General features: G+C 44.9%; 1 protein-coding gene and 1 non-coding gene across 2 annotated transcripts; both read right to left on the reverse strand.

Annotated features, from left to right (window-relative positions):
* On the reverse strand, positions 1-26,767 carry LOC126238724 (COMM domain-containing protein 10-like). Its single transcript, XM_049947808.1, has 4 exons — positions 26,408-26,767; positions 25,957-26,164; positions 23,011-23,169; positions 1-335 (listed from the first exon to the last, which is right to left on the reverse strand). The coding sequence occupies exons 1-4, from the start codon at positions 26,434-26,436 to the stop codon at positions 120-122; spliced, it is 612 nt and encodes a 203-aa protein (XP_049803765.1). The 5' UTR covers positions 26,437-26,767; the 3' UTR covers positions 1-119.
* Trnas-uga (transfer RNA serine (anticodon UGA)) lies at positions 24,994-25,068 on the reverse strand. The gene has a single exon. It is a non-coding gene; the product is annotated as a tRNA-Ser (tRNA).

Consider the following 26,767-nt stretch of genomic DNA (forward strand, 5'->3'; position numbering starts at 1 on the left):
TCTGAATATAATATCTGTATTTTTATTAAATAAAACAGAAGTGAATCAGTTATATTATATAATAAAAAGAGAACACAAATATAATCCTCTTCAAAAACTCTGGATCATTCTTCTCCATTTCATCTAAGAGCATCTAGTTGGCTTTGAATAGCTTCCAGCTTCTTGTGAAATTCAAACAATTCATCGTGAGTGAATTCCAATGTGATATTTTCCTTAATTTTTTCACCTTCACAATCTGACAGTAAACCAAACTGAAAGGTAGCCTTTGGAATCTTCTGTTTCAGTTGAACATCCGATGCCATCTGCAGACCCAGTTTCCAACGCACATCTTCTAGCTAAATAAGAATGACCATGCATTTCAGACACATCAAATAAAAGGAATAAACTGAACACTGGAGAAAGATTAAGATGCAAGGTGAATCAACTTAATTATATCACATAAAATTAATATCTTAAAGACTGAAACATTCAAAAAATTAAATGCCCTAGACATTGTGTGTAAACTTATAGATTACACTAAACAGGGAATGTTTTTCATGATGACATTACTGCACAAAATAGATTTAGTTTTCTTTCAATGCCAGATCTCTACTTCTGATTACTCTCTGTCAAGAACGACTGACAATTATGGTTGATTGTGTGGCTTCCTTTTACAAACAACAGTTGGTCTTTGACTGGCAAATCTATGTAACTATATCCAGGAATTTATATATACTACGAGATAGATTGAAATCTTTGATAGTTGTATCTTCTGGAATGTAAAACATTCATTGTGTATGAGGGAAAAGCTATACTAGTGAGTTCACAATGCAGTTTCAGAATGGTACGAAGAACATCTTCCTAACATTACATATTTGCATCTGCACAGCCTCAGAATCAAGCATAAAATTATGTTTGATGAGAAAAATGTTGACCCCCACATCTACAGGATATTTGTCACCAAGGAGGGCATTGAGATCAGAATGTGCATTAGGGGCAAATGTACACGGGCATTTAATAATGAGAGGCTACCCATAAACCCAAGGAGTTTCATGTACCTCCATTACCCACAATCATTTGTAACTGCAGAAATTTTGGAAAGGAGAGAGAATATTTTAAAATTACCACGATTGATATAATTTATTCAGTGTGTTAAAATATGTGTCTTGAATCAAGAACTAAATTTGACAAGTAGTATATAAAACATACTCTATTTCGATTGATTGATAATTATCCCCTTACTATGTAGTGCTAGGAATTTTTGTGTCAAGGTGTGGGACTAATACCTTTCTGCAGTTTGTTGTACAAAGGAGTGACAGAGAAAAGATTGAGGACACACTTTTGGGACAGACCTGTCAAGGTTTTCCACCATTTTTACTGCAGAAAAGCACTGCAACCACTGTCGTAACATGGAATTGGCATAAATTTCCACAGACAATGCGTAACGCATGGTGGTGAAGGGCAGGGGGTGTGCAAGACATACAAGGATTACAAATGTCACAGTTTCTCATGTGCACTCACACTCTCAGAACTGTTAAATCTGCAGTGAGATTGAGTGTGATTTTATCTCAGATTGCCTTTTGTCTCTTTTATTGCATTTTCTATGTTTTAACCACATTTGTTTCTATTTGTCTTCATATGACTGCTGATAAATTCATTGTTGAACATCCTTAAACCACAAACTTGCACACACAAATCTACAGTTCTGTCAAGTCATACACAATCGTTGACATAATTTGTGAAAATTCTGTAATGAATAAAAAGACATGCACCCAGATTCCAGGAATGGACAAGAGCCCCCTATTGCACATAACTATGCTAATGCTGACAAGATCGTAAGAAGTGTATGTAGATTCCTCTGTTAGTTCATAATGTTGGTGGTCCAGTCATAGGCTGAGTACCTGTTATGAAAGGTCATCACATGAACATTAAAAGGTTAAGAACTCCCAACGATGTAGCCCCAGAAATCAGCTGTCAGTGAAACATAACAATAAATTATAGTTTCAGATTTTAAGCTTTTTATTAAGAGTAAAGTACAATGAATATTATAGGACAGAAAGAATATCAGCATGCGTCATATCATCTGCCTTTTTTTTTTTAATTACTGATCTAGATTTCAGCTAACAGTGCACCTATCATCAGTTTTTTTTTTGTTTTTTGTTTGGTTTTAGGGCGCAAAACTGCTATGGTCATTAGCGCCCAGCCTGTGACTTAGGAAACAGTAAAAAAACCGAAACTGAAAATCAGCAGCAATGGGAACAAAGTCATAAAATTGGAGAAACTAAAAGCAGAAGGAAGGCTTAAAAATCCACTACAGAAAGGGGGTGGTTGTCCCCAAAAAAAGCTTCAAATGACTGACGTCATTTCACTAGCACTAATAAACTGGAGAACGCGGTCGGCTGAGCGCGTGTCATCTGCTAAAATCGACGATATATCAGGCGATAGCTGTAGACGGGCGCGTAACGGATTAAAATAGGGGCATTCAATTAAAAGGTGTCTGACCGTCCACAGCTGAGAGCAGTGGGGACAGAGTGGGGGAGGATCGCCGCTTAAAAGATGTCGATGGCTAAAGAGATAGTGCCCTATCCGGAGTCGAGTTAAAATGACCTCCTCCCGACGACGCATTCGGGAGGAAGAAGTCCAAGCGCAAGGAAGAGCTTTCACTTCCCGCAATTTATTATTGGGAAGTGTTGACCAATGCGCATGCCATAAATGAGCAACTTTGCGACATAAACCGCTCCGTAGATCAGTTTTTTTTTTTTTTTTTTTTTTTTTTTTTTTTTTTTTTTTTTTTTTTTTGTGGTTTTCGGGCGCACAACTTCAATGGTCATTAGCGCCCTGACTACTCTAAGAATGCACCGCGAGGCACAAGTTGACAACAACAACTAAAAGGGAAAACACAATAAAAGACAGACTGACAGGCATAGGATTAAAAAACATCATCAAATGTCCTTAGCGAGGTTTGTCAAATTGATAAAACAAAGAACACGAGCAGCTGCTCGTGGGTCATCCGCTAAAATGGCATCTAAAGTAGTAGGCAGGTTAAGATCGAGGCGCAGTGTTTTAAGATCGGGACAGGACATTAAAATGTGACGAACTGTCAGCAAGTGCCCACATGGGCAGGACGGCGCCGGCGCAGCCGTCAGCAGATGGCGATGGCTGAACCGGCAGTGTCCAATTCTTAACCTTGCTAAAACGACCTCCTCCCGCCGAGAAGGGCGTGAGGAGGACGTCCAAGCCACGGGAAGAGGTTTTAAGGCCCGAAGCTTGTTGTCGGTAAGTGCAGACCAATCGGCATGCCACAGCGACACAACGCGCCGACAAATGACCCTGCTAAAATCGGACGAAGGGACACAACAAGAAGCTGTCCGAGGCTGGAGGACCGCAGCCTTGGCCGCGGCATCTGCAGCTTCGTTCCCAGGGATACCGACATGGCCAGGAACCCACATAAAGCTAACCGGCGTACCGACGTCCACCAGCTGCTGAAGAGAGCGTTGGATCCGGTGTACGAAAGGGTGAACCGGGTACGGATCACTGAGGCTCTGGATGGCGCTCAGGGAATCTGAGCAGATGACATAAGCAGAATGTCGGTGGCGGCAGATGTACAGAACAGCCTGGTAGAGGGCAAAGAGCTCAGCTGTGAAGACCGAACAATGGCCATGGAGCCGGTATTGGAAACTTTGTGCCCCGACAATAAAGGAACACCCGACCCCGTCATTGGCCTTAGAGCCATCTGTATAAATGAAAGTCATGTTGTTGAACTTCGAACGAAGTTCCAAAAAACGGGAGTGGTAGACCGAACCGGGGGTGACCTCTTTTGGGAGCGAGCTGAGGTCGAGGTGAACGCGGACCTGAGCCTGGAGCCAAGGTGGCGTGCGGCTCTCGCCCACTCGAAAGGTTGCAGGGAGTGAAAAATGAAGGTGTTGAAGGAGGCGACGAAAGCGAACTCCAGGGGGTAGCAAGGCAGAGACATACAACCCGTATTGAAGGTCAAGAGAGTCGTCAAAAAAGGAACGATAAGAAGGATGGTCGGGCATTGACAGTAGCCGACAGGCATACCGACAAAGCAGTATATCGCGCCGGTAGGTGAGTGGCAATTCGCCAGCGTCAGCATGAAGACTCTCTACGGGACTGGTATAAAATGCTCCGATCGCAAGTCGTAAACCTCGATGTTGTATGGAGTTGAGGCGGCGTAAGATGGATGGCCGTGCAGAGGAGTATACGAAGCTCCCATAATCCAGCTTGGAGCGGACGATCGACAGATATAGACGAAGTAGGACGGTTCGATCCGCTCCCCACGACATACCACTGAGAACACGGAGGACATTTAAAGAACGGGTACAACGGGCGGCCAAATATGACACATGTGGAGACCAGCTAAGTTTCCTGTCAAAGGTAAGGCCTAAAAATTTGATTGTCTCCACGAGTGGGAGAGCAACGGGACCGAGTCGTAAGAACGGTGGGAGAAACTCTTTGTAGCGCCAGAAGTTAATACAGACCGTCTTCTCGGCAGAAAAACGGAAGCCATTGGCGACACTCCAGGAGTAAAGACGGTCAAGAGAACGCTGAAGACAGCACTCCAAGACACGTGGACACTGCGCGCTGCAATAGATGGTAAAATCGTCCACGAAAAGGGAGCCTGATACATCAGCTGGGAGGCAATCCATTATTGGATTGATCGCGATGGCGAAGAGAGCGACGCTCAAAACTGAGCCCTGTGGCACCCCATTCTCCTGGCGAAAGGTGTCGGACAGGACAGAACCCACACGTACCCGAAACTGTCGATCCATTAAAAAGGAACGAATAAAAAGAGGGAGGCGACCGCGAAAGCCCCACGTATGCATGGTGCGGAGAATGCCCGCCCTCCAACAGGTGTCGTAAGCCTTCTCCAAATCAAAGAACACAGCCGCGGTCGGGCGCTTCCGCAAGAAGTTATTCATGATGAAGGTCGACAAGGTAACCAGATGGTCGACAGCAGAGCGGCGCCTTCGAAATCCACATTGTACATTGGTAAGTAGGCGTCGAGACTCGAGCAGCCAAACCAATCGAGAGTTAACCATTCGCTCCATCACTTTACAGACACAGCTGGTAAGCGAGATAGGTCGATAACTGGAAGGCAAGTGCTTGTCCTTCCCCGGCTTAGGAATCGGGACAACAATAGACTCGCGCCAGCATGCGGGAACATGTCCCTCAATCCAGATGCGATTGTATGTACGAAGAAGGAAACCTTTACCCGCAGGAGAAAGGTTCTTCAGCATCTGAATATGAATAGAATCAGGCCCTGGAGCGGAGGACCGTGATCGGCCAAGTGCGGTTTCGAGTTCCCGCATGGTGAATGGGGCATTATAACTTTCACAATTCGAGGAGCGGAAGTCACGTGGCCTAGCCTCCTCGGCCTGTTTGCGGGGGAGGAAGGCAGGGTGGTAATGAGCGGAGCTCGAAACCTCGGCGAAAAAGCGGCCGAAGGCATTGGAGACAGCCTCAGGGGCCACAAGGACTTCATTCGCGACCTTCAAGCCAGAAATTGGGGAGTGGACCTTAGTGCCAGATAGCCGGCGCAGGCTACCCCAGACAACAGAAGAAGGAGTAGAACTGTTGAAGGTGCTGGTGAAAGCAGCCCAGCTGGCTTTCTTGCTTTCTTTAATAATACGACGACACTGAGCACGTAATCGTTTATAATTAATACAATTCGCCACTGTAGGGTGGCGTTGAAAGGTGCGTAAAGCACGTCGACGAGCACGTATAGCGTCCCTACATGCTGCGGTCCACCAGGGGACCGGTACGCGACGTGGAGAAGAGGTAGGGTGAGGGATGGAATATTCAGCAGCAGGAGAATGACTTCCGTGAGGTGTGCAACCTGACGATCGCAGCTTGTGAAGGTTTGATCCTGAAAGGTCGCCCTGGAAGAGAAGAGCCCCCAGTCTGCCTTGGAGATGGTCCAACGAGAGGAGCACGGAGAGGGAGTATGCTGCAGGAGATGGATAATACACGGGAAGTGGTCGCTCGAATATGTATCAGCAAGGGCATACCACTCAAACCGGCGTGCAAGTTGGGGAGTACATATAGAGAGGTCTAAATGGGAATAGGTATGAGATGTGTCCGAAAGAAAAGTAGGGGCGCCAGTATTGAGGCAGACAAGATTGAGCTGGTTGAAAAGGTCTGCTAACAAGGAGCCCCTCGGGCAGGATGCTGGAGAGCCCCAAAGAGGATGGTGGGCATTGAAGTCTCCAGTTAACAAAAATGGTGCAGGTAGCTGAGCAACAAGTTGCGTCATGTCTGCCCTGGTAACGGCAGATGACGATGGAGCGTAAACGGTACAAAAGGAAAACGTAAAAGTGGGGAGAGTAATGCGGATGGCAACTGCCTGCAGGCCGGTGTGCAACGTGATGGGATCGTAGTAAATATCATCCCGGACCAGCAACATAACCCCTCCATGAGCTGGGATACCTACCACAGGGGGTAGGTCAAAACGCACAGAGGTGTAGTGTGCCAAGGCAATTTGATCGCATGGGCGTAGCTTCGTTTCCTGGAGGGCTACGACAAGCGGACGATGCGAGCGGAGCAGCAACTTCAAGTCCTCTCGGTTGGAGCGAACGCTGCGAATATTCCAGTTAATAAGTGCCATCGGAAGAAAAGGAAGATGAGAGAAGGGGTCACCTCGAAGGCCGCTGAGGGCCTGGCTTCGAGCGAGCACTGCCGCCGCTATCAGTAGGCGGACAGTCATCGTCCATTGGTTCTATAGGTTCATCGGCCATCTTGGGAAGATGGCCGGGAGGGGGAGCTTCCTCCGCCGGTGAACGGCCAGATGTTCGGCTACCAGCGGTGCGGCCAGGCGAAAGGGATGACGGCCTGGGGCGGCAACCGCTGGGTGGCGCAGGAGAAGAAATGCGCCGTGGCGGAGAAGGAGAACTGTGCTTCCTATTAGCCTTCTTGGATGGTCGTTTGGTGGAAGTACCGGACGAAGGCTGGGAGGTCGAGGTACGTAGGAAGTCTGCACGGGACGGTTCCTTCTTGAAGGCCCGTGCATCTGACTTCTGGGTCTTCGTCTTAGCAGAAGCTGATGAAGGGGCTGGTGTCTGTGGGGTGATGGGACGAAGAGGAGACGTCGACCGCGCGATCTTAGCACTGGCCGAACGGACGACCGTGGTGCTGAAGGTCAGATCGCATGTCTGGGTTGCTACCTCCCGGGTAGTCCGAGGAGAGGCGAGGACAGTGCTGTATTTCCCCGCTGGGAGCAGCGTGGGCTTCCTACTAGCCAATAGCTTGCGAGCAGCCGAGGTGGACACTTTCTCTTTGACTCGAATTTCCTGGATACAGCGTTCTTCCTTATAGACAGGACAGTCACGGGAGGATGCGGCATGGTCACCCTGACAGTTTACACAACGAGGAGACGGAGGTGGACAGTCACCCTCATGGGCATCCCTGCCACAAGTGACACATTTAGCCGCATTGGAACAAGACTGTCGAGTGTGATTGAAACGCTGACACTGGTAGCAGCGCGTAGGTGTCGGGACATAGGGGCGAACAGAAATAACCTCGTAGCCCGCCTTGATGCGCGATGGCAGCTTAACACTATCGAAGGTTAAGAAAAGTGTCCGGGTCGGTACAAGGTCATTGTTGACCTTTTTCATGACCCGATGGACAGCCGTCACGCCCTGCTCAGCGAGGAAAGATTGAAGCTCCTCGTCAGTCAATCCGTCGAGAGAGCTACTATAGACTACACCACGAGACGAATTCAAAGTTCGGTGAGCCTCCACCCGGACAGGGAATGTGTACAGGAGTGTGGCCCGAAGCAGTTTTTGTGCCTGAAAGGCGCTCTCAGTTTCGAGTAATAAGGTGCCGTTACGCAACCTAGTACAGGATTTGACAGATCCGGCTATGGCATCGACGCCCTTCTGGATAACGAAAGGGTTGACAGAGGAAAAATCCTTTCCGTCCTCAGATCGAGAAACTACGAGGAACTGTGGGGCAGGCGGTAGTATTTTTGTCACTGTTGGCTGGTCACGTTTCCGCTTGTGGGTCGAAGTCGAAAGCGATGGAGTAGAATCCATTGCGGAGGAATCCCCCATGATTGCCAGCGTCTCCGATGGCGCGCTCCTTCCTTGTGGGGACCCTCTCAGAGGGCACTCCCGCCTTAGGTGAATGTTTACACCCCAGGTCACACCTCCCGAGAAACAGACGGAGGGACCAATCGGCATGGTCAGAAGGTATCAGCTCAGGCAATCACCCCTCCCCGGGCCTGGCCTTTACCAGGGGGTACGCGCGTGCCTTACATGTCTACCCAGGGCGGGGACTTACGCGTTACCCCGTCACCGGCTACGCGTGCGAACGCGTGGGTCGGCCTTCAGACACGCACAGGGAGGAAGGAAGAAGAGGAAAAAGAAGAGAGGGAGAAAGAGGACAGACTGTCTCAAACGCCGAGGCGGAGACCAGAGAAGGCAAGGAGAAGAAGGCAATGAGAAAGCAAGGAGAAGGAGGCAAGGAGAAGGCAAGGAGAAGAAGGCAATGAGAAGGCAAGGAGAAAAAGGCAATGAGAAGGCAAGGAGGAGTCAAGGGAAAGAGTAAGGAACACAGTGAAGTGGAGAAGAGCAAAGAAAGGAACCAACAAAAGGAAGGAAGAAACGAGAAGTGAAAAACCAAAAAGACCACGATTATAGGTCGTGAAACCGTCCGTCTCCGGACGCAGGCGCTAACTACCCCCGTGAGGGGGATGGACTCCTTTTAGTCGCCTCTTACGACAGGCAGGAATACCTCGGGCCTATTCTAATCCCCGGACCCGCAGGGGGGCTGTAGATCGGTGAAGGGAAGCGACGGAATAGCTGGCCGAGGAAGAGAGACTGCAGCCTTGGCCGCTATATCGGCCGCCTCATTCCCACAGATACCAGCGTGTCCCGGGAGCCAGAGGAACGCCACCGAAACGCCCCCCAGATGGAGCAAGCGCAGACAGTCCTGAATCCGGTGGACCAGAGGGTGCACAGGGTAAAGAGCTTGGAGACTGAGGAGAGAGCTGAGAGAATCTGAGCAGATAACGTACTGTATCCGCCGATGGCGGCGGATGTAGTGGACAGCCTGGAGAACAGCGTAAAGCTCCGCAGTATACACCGAACACTGGTCGGGAAGCCGAAATTGATTTGGGGAGTCGCCAACAATATAGGCACTCCCTACACCTAACGATGTTTTCGAGCCGTCGGTGTAAATAAATGTGGCGTCCGTCATTTGTGCACATAGAGCAGCAAATGCCCGACGATAAACAAGTGTAGGGGTACCATCCTTGGGAAATCGACCATGGTCACGGAGCAGGCAGATCCGGGGACGGAGCCAAGGCGGTGCTGTACCCCAAGTTGTCAAGAAGGTTTTAGGAAAGCGGAAGGAAAGAGAATGGAGCAGTTGACGGAAGCGGACTCCCGGGGGTAGTAGGGAGGAGGAGCGGCCAGCATACCCTACATCAAATGAAGCATCGAAAAAAAGGGCATGGGCTGGATTAGCAGACATGGAAGACAGATGGCTAGCATAACGACTTAGAAGGACCGCTCGCCGATTGGACAACGGAGGTTCAGCAGTCTCAGCATAAAGGCTTTCCACAGGGCTAGTGTAAAAAGCTCCAGACACTAAACGTAATCCACGGTGGTGGATAGAGTCGAGACGCCGAAGAATAGACGGCCGAGCAGAGGAGTAGACTATGCTTCCATAATCCAATTTCGAGCGCACTAAGGCGCGATAGAGGCGGAGAAGGACCACTCGGTCCGCTCCCCAGGAGGTACCATTCAGGACACGGAGGGTGTTAAGCGATCGCAGACAGCGAGCCGAAAGATAGGAAACGTGGGAGGACCAGCACAGTTTTCTGTCAAACATAAGACCCAAGAATTTAGAGACGTCTGAAAACGGAAGGTTGACAGGTCCTAGATGTAAGGAGGGCGGAAGAAACTCCTTACGTCGCCAAAAATTAACACAAACGGTCTTACTGGGAGAGAAACGGAAGCCTGTTTCGATGTTCCAAGAGTGGAGGCGATCGAGACATCCTTGAAGACGTCGTTCAAGAAGGCTGGTCCGTTGAGAGCTGTAGTAGATCGCAAAATCATCCACAAAGAGGGAGCCCGAGACATCGGGAAGGAGACAATCCATAATTGGATTTATAGCGATGGCAAACAGTACAACACTCAGCACGGAGCCCTGGGGTACCCCGTTTTCTTGGGAGAAAGTGCGGGAGAGAGTAGTGTTCACCCGCACCCTAAATGTGCGCTCTGCCATAAATCCGCGAAGAAAAAGGGGCAGCCGGCCTCGAAAGCCCCAAGAGAACAGTGTGCGGAGGATGCCTGTCCTCCAACAGGTATCGTATGCTCTCTCCAGATCAAAAAATATTGCTACCGTTTGGCGTTTCCGGAGAAAATTGTTCATGATATAAGTGGAGACAGCAACAAGATGGTCAACTGCAGAACGATGCTTTCGGAATCCGCATTGGGCAGGTGTTAAAAGACTGTGGGATTCCAGCCACCACGCTAAACGGTAATTCACCATACGCTCCAAAACCTTACAGACACTACTCGTGAGAGAAATGGGGCGATAGCTAGAGGGGAGATGTTTGTCCTTTCTAGGTTTCGGAACAGGAACGACGATAGCTTCCCGCCATCGTCTGGGAAAAGTACTGTCGGTCCAAATTCGATTATAAAGGCGAAGGAGGTCACGCAGACTATGGGTTGATAAATGCAGCAACATTTGGACGTGGATACCATCTGGTCCTGGGGCGGAGGAGCGAGAAGAAGACAGTGCATGTGGGAGTTCCCGCAAGGAGAAAACAGTATTGTAGCTTTCGCGATTTTGAGAGGAGAAAGCAAGAGGTCGCACTTCCGCTGCACGTTTCTTCGGGAGAAACGCTGGCGGGTAATTTGAAGAGCTTGAAATCTTGGCAAAGTGCTGACCCAACGAGTTAGAAATTGCGACGGGGTCCACTAATGCGTCATGCGCGACAGTGAGCCCAGAGACCGGGGAGAAACTAGGCGCGTCTGTGAACCGTTGAAGCCGACTCCAAACTTCCGAGGAGGGAGTGAAGGTGTTAAATGAGCTAATAAAGAATTTCCAGCTTGCCTTCTTGCTATCGCGGATGACACAACGGCATCGCGCTTGTAGCTGCTTATAGCGGATACAGTTGGCCAAAGTAGGATGGTGGCGGAAAACGCGGAGAGCACGTTGCCGCTCACGTAGTGCATCACGGCATGCCTCGTTCCACCAAGGAACTGGGGGGCGCCGGGGCAATTCGGAGGTGCGTGGTATTGAATGTTCCGCAGCTGTAAGAATAACGTCGGTAATATGTGTGACCTCATCGTCGACGCTGGGAAAGTGACGGTCATCGAATGTCGCTAGAGACGAAAAAAGTGTCCAATCGGCTTGAGCAAACTTCCAGCGTCGCGGGCGCATATATGGCCATTGAGGCTGCAGTCTAAGGACACATGGAAAGTGGTCACTCAAGTGTGTATCATCAAGGGTGAACCATTCGAAGCGCCGAGCTAGCGGAACAGTACCGACCGCAAGGTCCAAATGAGAAAAATTTGCCGTGGAGGCAGACAAAAACGTAGGGACCCCAGTGTTGAGGCAAACTAGATCTGCTTGGTGGAAGACGTCTAGCAATAGTGAGCCACGTGGACAAGGATGTGGAGATCCCCAAAGCGGGTGGTGGGCATTGAAGTCCCCAACCAGCAAATATGGGGGTTGAAGCTGACCAAGAAGATGAAGGAGAGCAGCTCGTGCCATTGGTGTGGACGATGGAATGTATACAGTACAAAGAGAGAACGTGTATCCGGAAAGGGAAAGACGGAAGGCGACAGCTTGGAAGGAAGTGTTTAAATGGATTGGGTGATAATGGACAGTTTCATGGAGAAGAATCATGAGTCCTCCATGTGCTTGAGTGCCTTCAACAGAGAGGAGATCATATCGGACGGACTGAAAATGAGAGAGAACAAAGCGGTCATGGGGACGCAGCTTTGTTTCCTGAAGACAGAAGATGACCGGTGAGTAGGATTGTAAGAGGATCGACAATTCATCCCGATTGGCTCGAATACCGCGGATATTCCAGTGGATAATGGACATAGGGTGAACAGAAAATGGAGGAATGTGACCAAGGTCGCTGTCAACTCAACGACTGCTCTGAGCTTGCGACCGACAGCATGGAATGGCATTTAGTCGAAGGCAGAAGATCCTGATCCATAGGTTGGTCAGGAGCAGCTCCTGCCACCAGCGACCGGCCGGTTGATCGGCCGCCAGCAGTGCGCCTCGGCGACACAGAAGATGGCCGAGGGCGACTTCCGCCAGGTGGTACTGTAGATGGGACACGCCTTGGCGGAGAAGGAGAGGAACTGGGTTTCTTTGTAGCCGTCTTGGAAGTATGATGTTTAGAGGAAGGAGGAACCGATGGTTGGGAAGTTGCCGTACGTAAAAACTCTTCACGAGTATGCTCTTTTTTCGAAGTCTTGGTGTCTGACTTTTGGGCGCGAGATTTAGCAGAACTCGACGAAGGGTGAGCCAGAGAGTGGGCAGGCGAAAGTGGTGAGGTGGAACGGGCGATCTTTGCGCTGGCTGATCTGACGACCGTGGCACTAAAGGTGAGGTCGCAAGTCTGCGTGGCCGCCTCCTTTGTTGGCCGATGAGAAGCAAGGACAGCGCTGTATTTTCCTTTCTGAGGCACGGTGGGCTGTCGACTGGCGAATAATTTTCGAGCAGCAAAGGTCGACACCTTTTCCTTTACTCTAATTTCCTGGATGAGCTTTTCGTCCTTAAAAACGGGACAATCTCGAGAGGAAGCGGCGTGGTCACCCATACAGTTGATGCAGCGAGGGGATGGAGGTGGACAAGCACCCTCATGGGCATCCCTGCCACACGTAACACATTTGGCCGGATTGGAACAGGACTGGCTGGTGTGATTGAACCGCTGGCACCGATAGCAACGCGTAGGGTTCGGGACGTAAGGGCGAACGGAAATTATCTCATAGCCGGCTTTGATTTTTGATGGTAGTTGAACTTTGTCAAATGTCAAGAAGACAGTGCGGGTTGGAATGATGTTCGTGTCAACCCTTTTCATAACCCTATGAACAGCCGTTACGCCCTGGTCAGACAGGTAGTGCTGAATTTCTTCGTCAGACAGTCCATCGAGGGAGCGTGTATAAACGACTCCACGCGAGGAATTTAAGGTACGGTGCGGTTCCACCCGGACAGGGAAGGTGTGTAGTAGTGACGTACGCAGCAATTTTTGTGCCTGGAGGGCACTGACTGTTTCTAACAACAGGGTGCCATTCCGTAATCTGGAACAAGACTTTACAGGACCTGCAATTGCGTCGACACCTTTCTGAATAATGAAAGGGTTGACCGTGGAGAAGTCGTGACCTTCGTCAGACCGAGAAACAACAAGGAACTGTGGCAACGATGGAAGAACTGACTGTGGTTGAGACTCAGTGAACTTACGTTTGTGAGCAGACATAGTGGAAGGTGAGGAAACCATTGCGGAAGAATCCCCCATGATTACCGGCGTCTCCGATGGCGCGCTCCTCCCTTGTGGGGGCCCTCTCTGAGGGCACTCCCGCCTTAGGTGATTGTTCACACCTCAGGTCACACCTCCCGACAAACGGACGGAGGGACCAATCGGCACTTTCGGAAGGTAACAGCTCGGGTAATCACCCCTCCCTGGGCCTGGCCGTTACCAGGGGGTACGTACGTGTCCTACCTGTCTACCCGGGGCGGGGAATTACGCGTTACCCCGTCACCGGCTACGCATGGAAGTGCGTGGGTTGGCCTTCAGACACGCACAGGGAGGAAGAAAGAGAAAGGGAAAGGAAAGAAGAGAGGTCTCAAACGCCGTAGCGGAGAAGGTAGAGAGAAGAGGTAAGGAAAAGAGAAGGACAAAGGAAGGATGAAGACTTACAAGCAAGGAAGGAAGGCGAAGAATGTAGTATATGTACAAGCGTCCGTCTCCGGACGTAGGCACAAACCATAACCCCAGAGAAAGGGAAAGAAAGAGCCAGAGGTGAAGGGGGGGGGGGTGGCGAAGATGGGGGATGGGGAAGGATGCGGAAAGGGAAGGTATGCAGCCCGGAAAGGAAGGAAGGCCAGCCCGGAAAGGAAGGAAGGCCACATCAGCTCGGGGTCCCGTGCTCGCTACGCACGTATCCACAAAAGAGTTGTGGATCCCCTGGGGGGACCTATCATCAGTGAATTATAGTTAATCATGCAGAATCAACATAATTATAACAACACATAATCCTATGTCCATGCCCAAGTTATACTGGAATATGTATTGTTCTAATTGTGTTGAGTCTACATGACTGACTATAATGCACTAATGATAGCTGCACTGTTAGCTGAAATCTAGATCTGTATTAGAAAAGACACATGATATTAGGACCAATGCTGACCTTTCTGTCCTGGATTACATCATGCTCATGGGTTACAATCATTCCCATTGAATTAAACATAATGAATATTCTAATTAGAATCCAATAGTGCATTAATTTACAGGATCCTTGTATGATCCTTTACCTCAAATGCAACTACTCCTGTCTGGAAATAAAGTTGTATAATTCCAAAAAAACTAATACTTTGCTGGACATATGAAACTGAAAAATAAAACCAAAAATGTTTACAGATCTCATAACTGAAATTTATCCCACCTGCATATATATCAGTTGTTAGAAACAATTTGGCAATGTTACAGCAGGTATGGTGTCCACAGCAGTTTGTTTCACATCCAATCTAATATTATATCATCCAAATTTATCTTTTCAGCCTCAACAAATACCTTGTGGACAATAGTTTTACTTTACACCACAACGAAAAAGAAAGTTTGTTCACACCAAAGGAAAGTTCCCCTCTCTTTGTGTTCTTTCTCTCCAGGACAAAATCGCTGGGACGTGGCTAATAAATATACAACTGCAGAAAGTAGACCGTGAATGTAAGCTTCCACTATTTAAATAAATATATGGTGGCCAAAAATTAAATCCATCACTAGACATATAATTAGATCAGAGGAATAAAACTGAGGCTATGCAACTGTCTAGGTACCACATTTATTTGATTCAAGTTTCCAGGCCACAGAAGAAATGTGAAAGGGTCGTATTAATAACTGCTGTAGCAATTTCAATTATAAATGCTAGCATGCAAATATGTACGATGTTGTATGGGTGCTGTATGTCACTTTGTGGACACTGTTGTACTTTAGTTGCTTTTGGGAAAATCAGCAACACTTGATACTAGTACTAGATGACAGTGGGTTTATGATTCCATAATGTCCTACACAATGCTCAGTGGGAGAAATGTATGGTGATCTCACAGGTTAAGGCAACAAGTCAGCAATCTGCAGAGCATGTTGGGTGACAACTGCAGTATGATGATGCAAGTTACCTTATGAGATAACACCCCTGTGAAAAAATGGCAGCACAATTGCTTAAATTACCAGTCTGATGAACAAATTTGCTTCCAAGTTTCTTGGGACGATGATGATAGTGCCCTTGCTATCATAAGACATTGCTTCTCATATCATAACTTGGTATAGGTCCAAATTGTGTATACCACAACAGCTTGTTTCCAAGTGCTAACCTGGCCTTCTCTTGACCAATGTAATATCCCCTCTCAGTAGTTGCCCACAAAGGACTGACCCTTGTCCTTGTGATAATGCCTTCCCAGGACCATTGTTGCGAACAATGGCACAATGTTGATATCTCCATATCAAGTCCTTCTGCAATATGGCAGAGAGAAAATCCTCATCCTCATAGCCCTGTTGCACAGCCTTTCACTGTCTTCTAAGCTGCTGACACTACCTGCTTTGTCCCCTCAAAGGCACGTTTGACTCGCACTGATCTCACATCACATCTGAACCATAACTAGTGGTCACACAATGTGTACTGCATTTTTATAGCAAACATGTTATGCCATGTCATAGCAGCGCTACTAGTGCCAATTTTAGCTGACTAGTGCAAAAGCTGAATTACAGTCATCGTTCAGGAGTGCAAATATACCTCCCAAAATTTACACTATGTGATCAAAAGTATCTGGACACGCCCAAAAATATACGTTTCTCATATAAGGTGCATTGTGCTGCCAGGTGCTCCATTATCATCAACCTCAGTAGTCATTAGACATAGTTAAAAAGCAGAATGGGGCGCTCCAAGGAACTCATGGACTTCGAATGCGGTCAGGTGGTTGGGTGTCACTTGTGTCTTACATCTGTATGCGCGATTTCCACACTCCTAAACATCCCTAGGTCCACTGCTTCCGATGTGTGATAGTGAAGTGGAAACCTGAAGGGACACGTACAGCTCACAAGCCTACAGGCTGACCTCATCAGTTGATTGACAGACTGCCGACAGTTGAAGAGTGTCGTAATGTGTAATAGGCAGACATCTATCCAGACCGTCACACAGGAATTCTAAACTGCATCAGGATCCACTGCAATTATTATGACAGTTAGGCGGGAGGTAAGAAAACTTGAATTTCATGGTCAAGCAGCTGCTCATAAGCCACACACCATGCCGGTAAATGCCAAACGACACCTCTCTTGGTGTAAGGAGTGTAAACATAGGACAATTGAACAATGGAAAAATATTGTGTGCACAGTACAGAATGTGGTGATACAAAAACATTGTTTGGTGTGACAAATCACGATACACAATGTGGCGATCCGATGGCAAGGTCTGGGTATGGCGAATTCCAGTGTGTCTAGTGCCAACAGTAAAATTCGGAAGCAGTGGTGTTATGGTGTGGTCATGTTTCATGGAGGGAGCTTGCACCCCTTGTTGTTTTGCATGGCACTATCACAGCACAGGCCTACATTGATATTTTAAGCACCTTCTTGCTTCCCACTGTTGAAGAGCAATTCGTGGTTGGTGACTGCATGTTTCAACACGTTCGAGCACCTGTGGTGGAGTGGTTACATGACAATAATATCTCTGTAATGGACTGGCCTGCAAAGAGTTCTGACCTGGATCCTATAGAACACCTTAGGGATGTTTTGGAACACCAACTTCGTGCCAGGCCTCACTGACTGACGTTGATACCTTTTCTCAGTGCAGCACTTTGTGAAGAATGGGCTGCCATTCCCCAAGAAACCTTCCAGCACCTGATTGAATGTATGCCTGCGAGAGTGGTATCTGTCATCAAGGCTAAGGGTGGGCCAACATGATATTGAATTCCAGCATTACCAATGGAGGGTACCACAAACTTTTAATTCATTTTTAGCCAGGTGTCTGGATGCTTTTGATCATGTAGTGTATCTAGCGTAACTCCTTCTGGGTATCAGGATTTAATTTTCCACCCAAGTGTATTGGAAGGAAAATGTGTGAGCATTGGAAGGAGAGTTGCACAGGAATAATAATAATAAATTCTCACTGATGTTCTCCCTGACTCCTGTAGTGTGATTTTGTCAACTTTGTTGGTTTACAGTAACTAGAGAAAGTATAATGTAATTTCTTTGAGGGACATTTGTCCTCACAACGTGGTGTGCTCTCTCGTTCTGGGGCCTGATAATGATTTTGGATTTGTGCTCAATAGCACAATCATCAGTGCCATCTGGAGTCTGGGTAACCTGCTCCTCCTTTCTGATCTTCCCTAACCTCTTCATCTGTCCTCCCTGAGGAAAGAACTAACACTTCAGAAAGCTAAGGTTACTGTTTTCATTTTTAAATGCGTAAGTGGCAAAGTTGGAACTTCACCACCTGAAGGTATATAAACACCAGCCATTCTTTCCCTCCACAAATTTATCTAAAAAAAAAAAAAAAAAAAAAAAACCTAATTGATAAATACTGAATGAAACAAACACTGCTGTGTCAAGTGTACAGACATGAATCTTCTTGAGAGTATAAAATTATGTGATGGACTGATACTTAGCTCTAGATGTTTTTCCTTTTTTGAGTTCCAGTCTAGCACATAATTTTACTTTGGAAGAACGATTAAATTAAAAGATGATATTTTATGTCTTCTGTGAAACTTATCTTCATCTGTATTCAGTTATTCCTTATATAGTTGTATGATCTCAAAAGAAAAAAAATATCAGGCTTTAATATTTCATCAGTGAAGTCATTAGATACAGAATACAACCTCTGATTCAACAAGAATTGGGACAAAAATTGACATTTACTTTTTAAATAAAATTACCTGGAATTGCACTTACCTGATTTATGAAATCTATGTAAAACCTAAATATGGATGGACAGGCATGAACTTTAATCCCCTTGTCACCATTATGCCACATCATTCACTGGCAATGTCAAAACAATGTGCACTCCTGACAAAGACACAACTCCAATTCTATTTCTTCCCAAATTATTCAATTATCTCTGCTAATTAAGCATACTTGAAAACATCACAATCATGATTCCTGGTCATTCCTGTGGCTGGACAATGTTGTTGTTGTTGTTGTTGTTGTTGTTGTTGTTGTGGTCTTCAGTCCTGAGACTGGTTTGATGCAGGTCTCCATGCTACTCTATCCTGTGCAAACCTCTTCATTTCCCAGTACCTACTGCAGCCCACATCCTTCTGAATCTGCTTAGTGAATTCATCTCTTGGTCTCCCTCTACGATTTTTAACCTCCATGCTGCCCTCCAGTACTAAATTGGTGATCCCTTGATGCCTCAGAACATGTCCTACCAATCGATCCCTTCTTCTAGTCAAGTTGTGCCACAAACTCCTCTTCTCCCAAATCCTATTCAATACCTCTTCATTGGTTATATGATCTACCCATCTAATCTTCAGCATTTTTCTGTAGCACCACATTTCAAAAGGTTCTATTCTCTTTTTGTCCAAACTATTTATCATCCATTTTGCACTTCCATACATGGCTACACTCCATACAAATACTTTCAGAAACAGCTTCCTGACACTTAAATCAATACCTGATGTTAACAAATTTCTCTTCTTCAGAAACACTTTCCTTGCCATTGCCAGTCTACATTTTATATCCTCTCTACTTCAACCATCATCAGTTATTTTTCTCCTCAAATAGCAAAATTCCTTTACTACTTTAAGTGTCTCATTTCCTAATCTAATTCCCTCAGCATCACCTGACTTAATTCGACTACATTCCATTATCCTTGTTTTGCTCTTGTTGATGTTCATCTTATATCCTCCTTTCAAGACACTGTCCATTCTGTTCAACTGCTCTTCCAAGTTCTTTGCTGTCTCTGACAGCATTACAATGTCATCGGCGAACCTCAAAGCTTTTATTTCTTCTCCCTGGATTTTAATACCTACTCCAAACTTTTCTTTTGTTTCCTTTACTGCTTGTCATATACAGACTGAATAGCATCGGGGAGAGGCTACAACCCTGTCTCACTCCCGTCCCAACCACTGCTTCCCTTTCATGTCCCTCGACTTTTATAACTGCCATCTGCTTTCTGTTCAAATTGTAAATAGCCTTTCGCTCACTGTATTTTACCACTGCCACCTTCAGAATTTGAAAGAGAGTATTCCAGTCAATATTGTCAAAAGCTTTATCTAAGTCTACAAATGCTAGAAACGTAGGTAGCCTTTCCTTAATCTTTCTAATAAGATAAGTCGTAGGGTCAGTATTGCCTCACGTGTTCCAACATTTCTACGGAATCCAAACTGATCTTGCCCGAGGTCGGCTTCTACCAGTTTTTCCATTTGTCTGTAAAGAATTCACGTTAGTATTTTGCAGCTGTGACTTGTTAAACTGATAGTTCGGTAATTTTCACATCTGTCAACACCTGCTTTCTTTGGGATTGGAATTATTATATTCTTCTTGAAGTCTGACGGTATTTCGCCTGTCTCATACATCTTGCTCACCAGATGGTAGAGTTTTGTCAGGACTGGCTCTCCCAAGGCTGTCAGTAGTTCTAATGGAATGTTGTCTACTCCTGGGGCCTTGTTTCGACTTAGGTCTTATAGTGCTCTGTCAAACTCTTCACGCAGTATCATATCTCCCATTTCATCTTCATCTACCTCCTCTTCCATTTCCATAATATTGTCCTTAAGTACATCACCCTTGTATAGACCCTCTATATACTCCTTCCACCTTTCTGCTTTCCCTTCTTTGCTTAGAACTGGGTTTCTATATGAGCTCTTGATATTCATACAAGTGGTTCTCTTTTCTCCAAAGGTCTCTCTAATTTTCCTGTAGGCAGTATCTATCTTACCCCTCATGAGATAAGCCTCTACATCCTTACATTCGTCCTCTAGCCATCCCTGCTTAGCCATTTTGCACTTCCTGTCTATCTCATTTTTGAGACGTTTGTATTCCTTTTTGCCTGCTTCACTTGCTGCATTTTTGTATTTTTTCTTTTCATCAATTAAATTCAGTATCTCTTCTGTTACCCAAGGATTTCTACTAGCCCTCGTTTTTTACCTACTTGATCCTCTGCTGCCTTCACTATTTCATTCCTCAAAGCTACCTATTCTTCTTCTACTGTACTTCTTTCCCCCATTCCTGTCAATTGTTCGCTTGTGCTCTCCCTGAAACTCTGTACCACCTCTGGTTTAGTCAGTTTATCCAGGTCCCATCTCCTTAAATTCCCACCTTTTTGCACTTTCTTCAGTTTTAATCTACAGTTCATAACAATGTTACAACATGAAAAAATGTGAAGGGGAGAGAGATGGGATGTTAAGGTATATCCACATGATGCCTCTTTCATTGTGCATGATCGCAGACATACGGGAATAAAAGCGCAAGCAGAAAAATTTCTGAAAAGAACACATGAACACACAGGCATTCTCCTATCCACACTTTGCCTCATTGTGCAAGCAGTCTGATACGAATCTTCTTGTTTGCTAGGGCGCTGCATTTATTGTGATGTAAAGGCGACAGAAAAAGAAAACTCAAAAGCACCTGTAGGTAAAATAGTATTAAACAACAGAAGAGCAATAAATACAAAGTGATGACAATGTTTTTGTGCAAATTTCGGAAGGAGACTACCACGAGATTTCAGATTTTCTGCTTGGGAAACTGCAGCGATAAGGCTGGCAATAAAATAATGTCAGCTAGTAACAGGTGACTTACACACTTGTTTGAATTATTTGTTCCTCATTTCAAAATGAAGAATTCCAGTTATTTCAAATTTTTAACTTGTAACATGGAATAACTGTAATTTATTATTTGATTGTTTTATACTTTTTTCACTGTAGGAAATGTCTATGCTTGTAATTATAAGTGTAGTAACCAAAACCAACCGCGGGAATGCCTTGGGCTGCGGATCGGAGCCGCCAGGCGGGGAAGCCGCCGGCGGTGGAGCACGCACCACCGGGTAAACACAAGGACGAGTCGGACAACAGACCAACGACAACCAACAACCATCCGCAACGACTGACTATGACCAACACAACAAGGAAGAGTTAAACAATGGAGGCTTGTAGAAACCACAACACCAAACACCAACAGTAAATCCACTCGGAACCAGAGCCAGGCAAATGTCAACAACAAGCAATGACCAGAACGCAGTACCGCCGAGATAGGGATGCAATCCGGAGCGAGTACCAGACTGACTGGACTAGGGCAGAGCGGGTCCCTATATACGAAACCGACGGGAGCGGCTATTGGCCGCGGTCTGCACGTGGTGTAGCGGTGGCGCCCTCGCTGCGCGGAAGAGCCGCCGCGGACGCGGAGCCCTCTATGGGCTGGCCACGTCCGTTTGTTCTGGTGCGTGTTCGACTTTTGCGACGGGAGGTACTAGAATAAGCATATTTTGTTCCTATACAATCTTACAATTTGTATATATTAGCAGCTATAAGTATTGTTCTAATGCACAATATGCCTTGTTTCACATTCATGCAGTTCCCTTGCAGATTGGATCAACGGAATACGAATACATAATAAAAATAAAAGTGATGCTTTTTGAATCTGAGAAATATGTAAGGAAGGTTCTTAGCCATTGTGTGAAGGTTAATTTACTTTCAATGCATCATTTGTATTTCAATTATGAAATATGATCTGCAGATTAGCATTCTCGGATAAGACAAATCTGGTAATTTCATAGATGCAAGAATCCACTCGAATGGAGGTTTTGTTTTTCAGTTTCGTATTTTCTGCATCATCACTGTGCTTCACTTCTGTTTTTAATAGTTTGTTGAGGAGCTACACATACCCCACCATTTCTTTAGTCCAGACGTCAGGCTCCTCAGTTGTTGTGCTTTTAAACCACCATAGCACAAATATTTGTCCACAGTTTTCATATACACTTTTCATAAATTTTTGGTTTATTCTTTTTACTTTGCCTACTTTGAAACTTGCGGTATCTTATTGTCTGCAGAAATATGATCGGAGACTTTTAATGTGATATGTGACACTCAGGGAAATACATTTCGGATTTTTATTCAAATAATCTTTGTAAGTGGCGTTACACAACTTTTTTCTTTGTCCATAATCATCTATTAACTTAAGTGTGCTTCCTTTGGAGGCAACAGACATACATGCTGATAAATCGCTTTACAGCATAACCTCAACACACAGCATAATCAAACACATATGGAACCCGTCTGCCTGCCGACTGCTAAAAAGTGCAAAGATTCCCACCAAAGGCAGGTATCAATGCACTTTATGCTCCTCCATTTCCAGGAAATTATGCATGCACAAATGCACATGTGATGTTGCGCTACTGGAAATTTATGTACATGTACAAAATTGAACACAAAAAAGGCATTATGTGGATGGACCTTAAGGATTCCTCAAAAAGTAAAACCTCATTAACAATTGAGAAATTCTTCTGTATTAACAGTCTGAGATGACCACCCCTCTTCTCTTTCACCGTCAACAACAGAATACATACAGTTCTAAACTTCAGAAGCACTCGTAACCGTCGTCACGCGAAAACATTTACACTCAGATATCATGCCTACCTAGCAATAGAGATGTGTCAAAACCATGCAAAAGGAGAGAAACCTACAAAATTGTGCATAAAAGCCTATCCATACGGTCTTATAATCAGACTCTCATAAGCTTCCTTACTTAACCTTTTGCTGTAAGTAAAAAAAAAGGGGGGGGGGCATCTTCACTCTGATACAGACCTACAACTAATACTTACAAGATTCTGTGTGTTATGTACTCACCTGTACTGGAAAAACAGATTTCTTTCGACGTTGTTCAACTATCCCTTTTGCAGAATTCACCCAAACTTGGGCAAAGGTTTTGGCTTTCTCTTCCTTTAACCCAAGGACATCATGTAGCTGTTGCTGTAATACTGTTGGTTTCATCATATGGTATGCAGCCTGCAACATAACAGAAAAATGCTTAAAACATTATTAACAGTTCACCTCAACACAGAGAGAACACAGAAAATTTGCTTTCACATGCACACTGTGGAGGTATATGTGAGAATTTCAAGCACAACTTGATACACCACCAACTGATGAAATTCACTGAAGAGAAAAGGGGAAATATATTTACTGGAAGTTGAGCACAGACAAAAATTAGAGGACATGGAAAAGGAAAGAGAAAAAAATAGTTTGAAACCATGAATGGCAGGAATCAAGTGTTTGCTACAGAAAAGGCTCCAATATAAAGCATTCTGGGGTCACTGGAAGCATCCGATTCCACCTGTCTGCTGTGACCCGTGGCGTAACGAGGGTGGTGTGTGCGATATCACTATGGTGCAGTACTTTTGAGTTGGCTTGTGTTTAAAGATGTCACGTTGTTCACTCTGGTGGTGGATGTTGACATGTTGAGTTTAACGTGTGATATTGGGTTCATTTAAGTCTTGTTTATCACTATGGTAATGTGGGTTTATTTGAATCTGAGTAGTCAGTTCTGCTGGAAGTATTTCTTTGTTTTCAGTGAGTTGTTATGGTTATTTACTTTTGTTTATATGTTTGCTATTTCTGTTAGGAGTGATTAGTTTGGTGTTTGACACTGTGGTTTTGTGTGTGCACATCGGCACACATGCACACACGCACACACACTGATCCGCGTTTTGGAATTGCAGATGTTGATTTTTTGGTATTGTGGGCTTCGTTTGAACTGTATAGGTTGAGTGAAGTGTACAACTCCTGTTTGTTTTGTATCTGTAGCATTACATTGTAAGTTGAGGTTTTTTGAATAATATTTGTTTTGGGATGATGCGGTGTTTCGTATCGTTATAAATTTAGCTGGTCCTTGCCCTAAGCCCCCCATTTTCCATGGTTGTCCCATTAGTTTCATTTTATTGTTGGAATGAGATTTCTTGTATCATTTTTATTTTTATTCATGTTTATTGGCATGTGTATGCAGTGATGACATTGTCGCCTTCTGTATACACTGGAAGTAGGCATTTCCGCCATGCTGATGATGTCATGGGTCGAAGCAGACAGGTGGAAGTGGACGATTCCCTAACGCTGCATTCTGAATTCTGATGTTAGGAAGAAATACCAAGATATGTCATAAAATGAAGCAAGCAACCAAGTCATAATATTATGAGTTACTACTGTGGAAATTACTGTGTTTTAGCCAAATTATGCAGTTTGTCTCTCATTCCCTGAAATAGTTTTTTAACACACAAACAAATTCAGAATGATGAACTTGTATAAGACTGAATTATATAGTAGACTGAATTATATAGTATGTGGGTGGCCTTACAATTGGTGCATATGTTGATGAAAAGTTTTGCTAGCAATAACACCATAATATTTAGAATTTTAAGTGCACACAAACATGCTAGCTATGAAAATGCTCCCACTTTTTGTACTGGTAGAATAACAAACAATTACATGGGGAAAATCCATTTGAACAGAGTTGTGACAGCAACGTCTTCAAGAAAAGCAACAATAGTGTGCATGAAAATCAAAAAATCTCACTAGGTAAAAGTAGCACATAACATTCACTTCCTGAATCTCACTCAGATTATCAGGAATAAACGTTCAAACTAAATCCACATAGGTGCACAGCAATGATGTACAGTACTGGAAGTCCAAGTTGGGAGTAGAGTGGATTGCAGGAGCTCATTTAAAGGAACATCATTTTCTTTACACAAATTTCTCATCAATTGTAGCTATGACAGAACCACAAAGCTGCTGAAAAGCATTACCAGATGCAGAAACTTGCTGGCAGATTAAAACTGTGTGCCTGACCGAGACTCGAACTCGGGACCTTTGCCTTTCACGGGCAAGTGCTCTACCGACTGAGCTACCAAAGCACGACTCACGCACCGTCCTCACAGCTTTACATCTACCAGTACCTCGTCTCCTACCTTCCAAACTTTACAGAAGCTCTCCTGCGAACCTTGCAGAACTAGCACTCCTGAAAGAATGCAAATAACCAACCAGAAATTTTGCTAACCAAATTGTGATTACATGGCAATTTCTAATGGAAGGGTAATCTGAATAAGTTTTCTCACAAAATGAAAGCATTTGTAGATCTATTGTTTTACTCCACCTGTAAATGGCGTAATGGAAAAACAACAAACCTCTTTATGAACCTGGGATTATCAATTTTACCATCCTTGATATTTTGAAGCTAATCATTTTCCTTGTGTACAACAACCATGTTTTAACATCTCCAGTTAAGATTTGAGCAATTCATCTGTACAAACTATTCAGACATTATTTATCTTGTGGTGCACACTTCACCTGTATCTCAGCATACTAGTAGCGTTAATTGTCAATATGCATTACTTACTCTGCACTAATGAACTGGAAGTTTACTTCAGTATAAGTATTAGTTCTTGTAGTATTATTGTTATTAAAAAATTATACATGTGATATACAAGTCTCTAGATTTAATTTCATGAGAATGTCAGTACCCAGTTCCCCGTCTACATCAAGGGTAGATTTCTAATATGGTCTTTGTACAAATACAACACGCTCATTATGAGCCCTTTATAGCTCCTTATGAACTCTGTATTTTTAGTAACTTCAGTGAAATATACTTGAAACATGAGTTAGCAATATGTGCGTGTTTTGAAAGGTGAAAAACCTTTTATACTACTGCCAGAATTTCTAGCTAAATGTATTTTGTTTCGATAGCCTCAGCACAGAGTAAAATATAAAGCAGATATATTTATGTCGCTAAATGCTTTTACTCACCTGCTGCAGAATGAGAGTGCTAGATTCTATTAAAAGTTTCAAATCATCTTTATCAAGCGCTAATGAAACTTCCAATTTTTCTTGTTCTTCTTCTGTGAAAGGCTTCTTGTCATCTGGACATTGCTGCATTACCTGCGCAATCCGACTGAGCAATAGTGGAAATTTGGATTCATCCAATCCATTTATTATGTTTGCAGCTTTGTACAGACTGTAACGAAAGATTGTCTAAGCAAGCAGAAAAAGCATTAAAAAGTAAGTGTGCCCCATCCCTTATTCGATTACAGTCGCATTAAAAAAAAGTGCCCAATACGCGTCTCTAGAATCCCTATACTGTAGATAGCCTGTTTCAGTTACTAAATTTTTTACATAATTTGCGAACACCTGCGTGTCGCTGTACACTTGTAATTTCAGTTGTCACATTTACGAATTGTCAAATAATCACACAGCCCACCTGTCACTGGCTGTTATTGATGAAGCCATTATCCGAAACAAATCGCATACATGAATATTTGTATTAAATATTTGACAGCTGCAAAGCCACACTGTCTTCGTAAACAAACAAGACAATATCACTGCTGCCAATTAGTACACACAAAATGACGTTGTACGAATTTGACATTTAACTGCGTTCCTCATTGAGTGCGTACAACAGTTTTCTTTGGATATAACCAAACAGTCAGTTCGTATGTCGAAAAAATGTTATCACAGACTATCATAAGACATAGCCTGTGTTGTTATGTGTAGTGGCGGATTATGGCAGACAGCGCATGTGCAAGGCCGCAGCAAAAATTTTGTTCCGCCTCCCACCTTC

The sequence above is a fragment of the Schistocerca nitens genome, chromosome 1, assembly GCF_023898315.1.
Source record: "Schistocerca nitens isolate TAMUIC-IGC-003100 chromosome 1, iqSchNite1.1, whole genome shotgun sequence".
NCBI classification, from domain to species: domain Eukaryota; kingdom Metazoa; phylum Arthropoda; class Insecta; order Orthoptera; family Acrididae; genus Schistocerca; species Schistocerca nitens.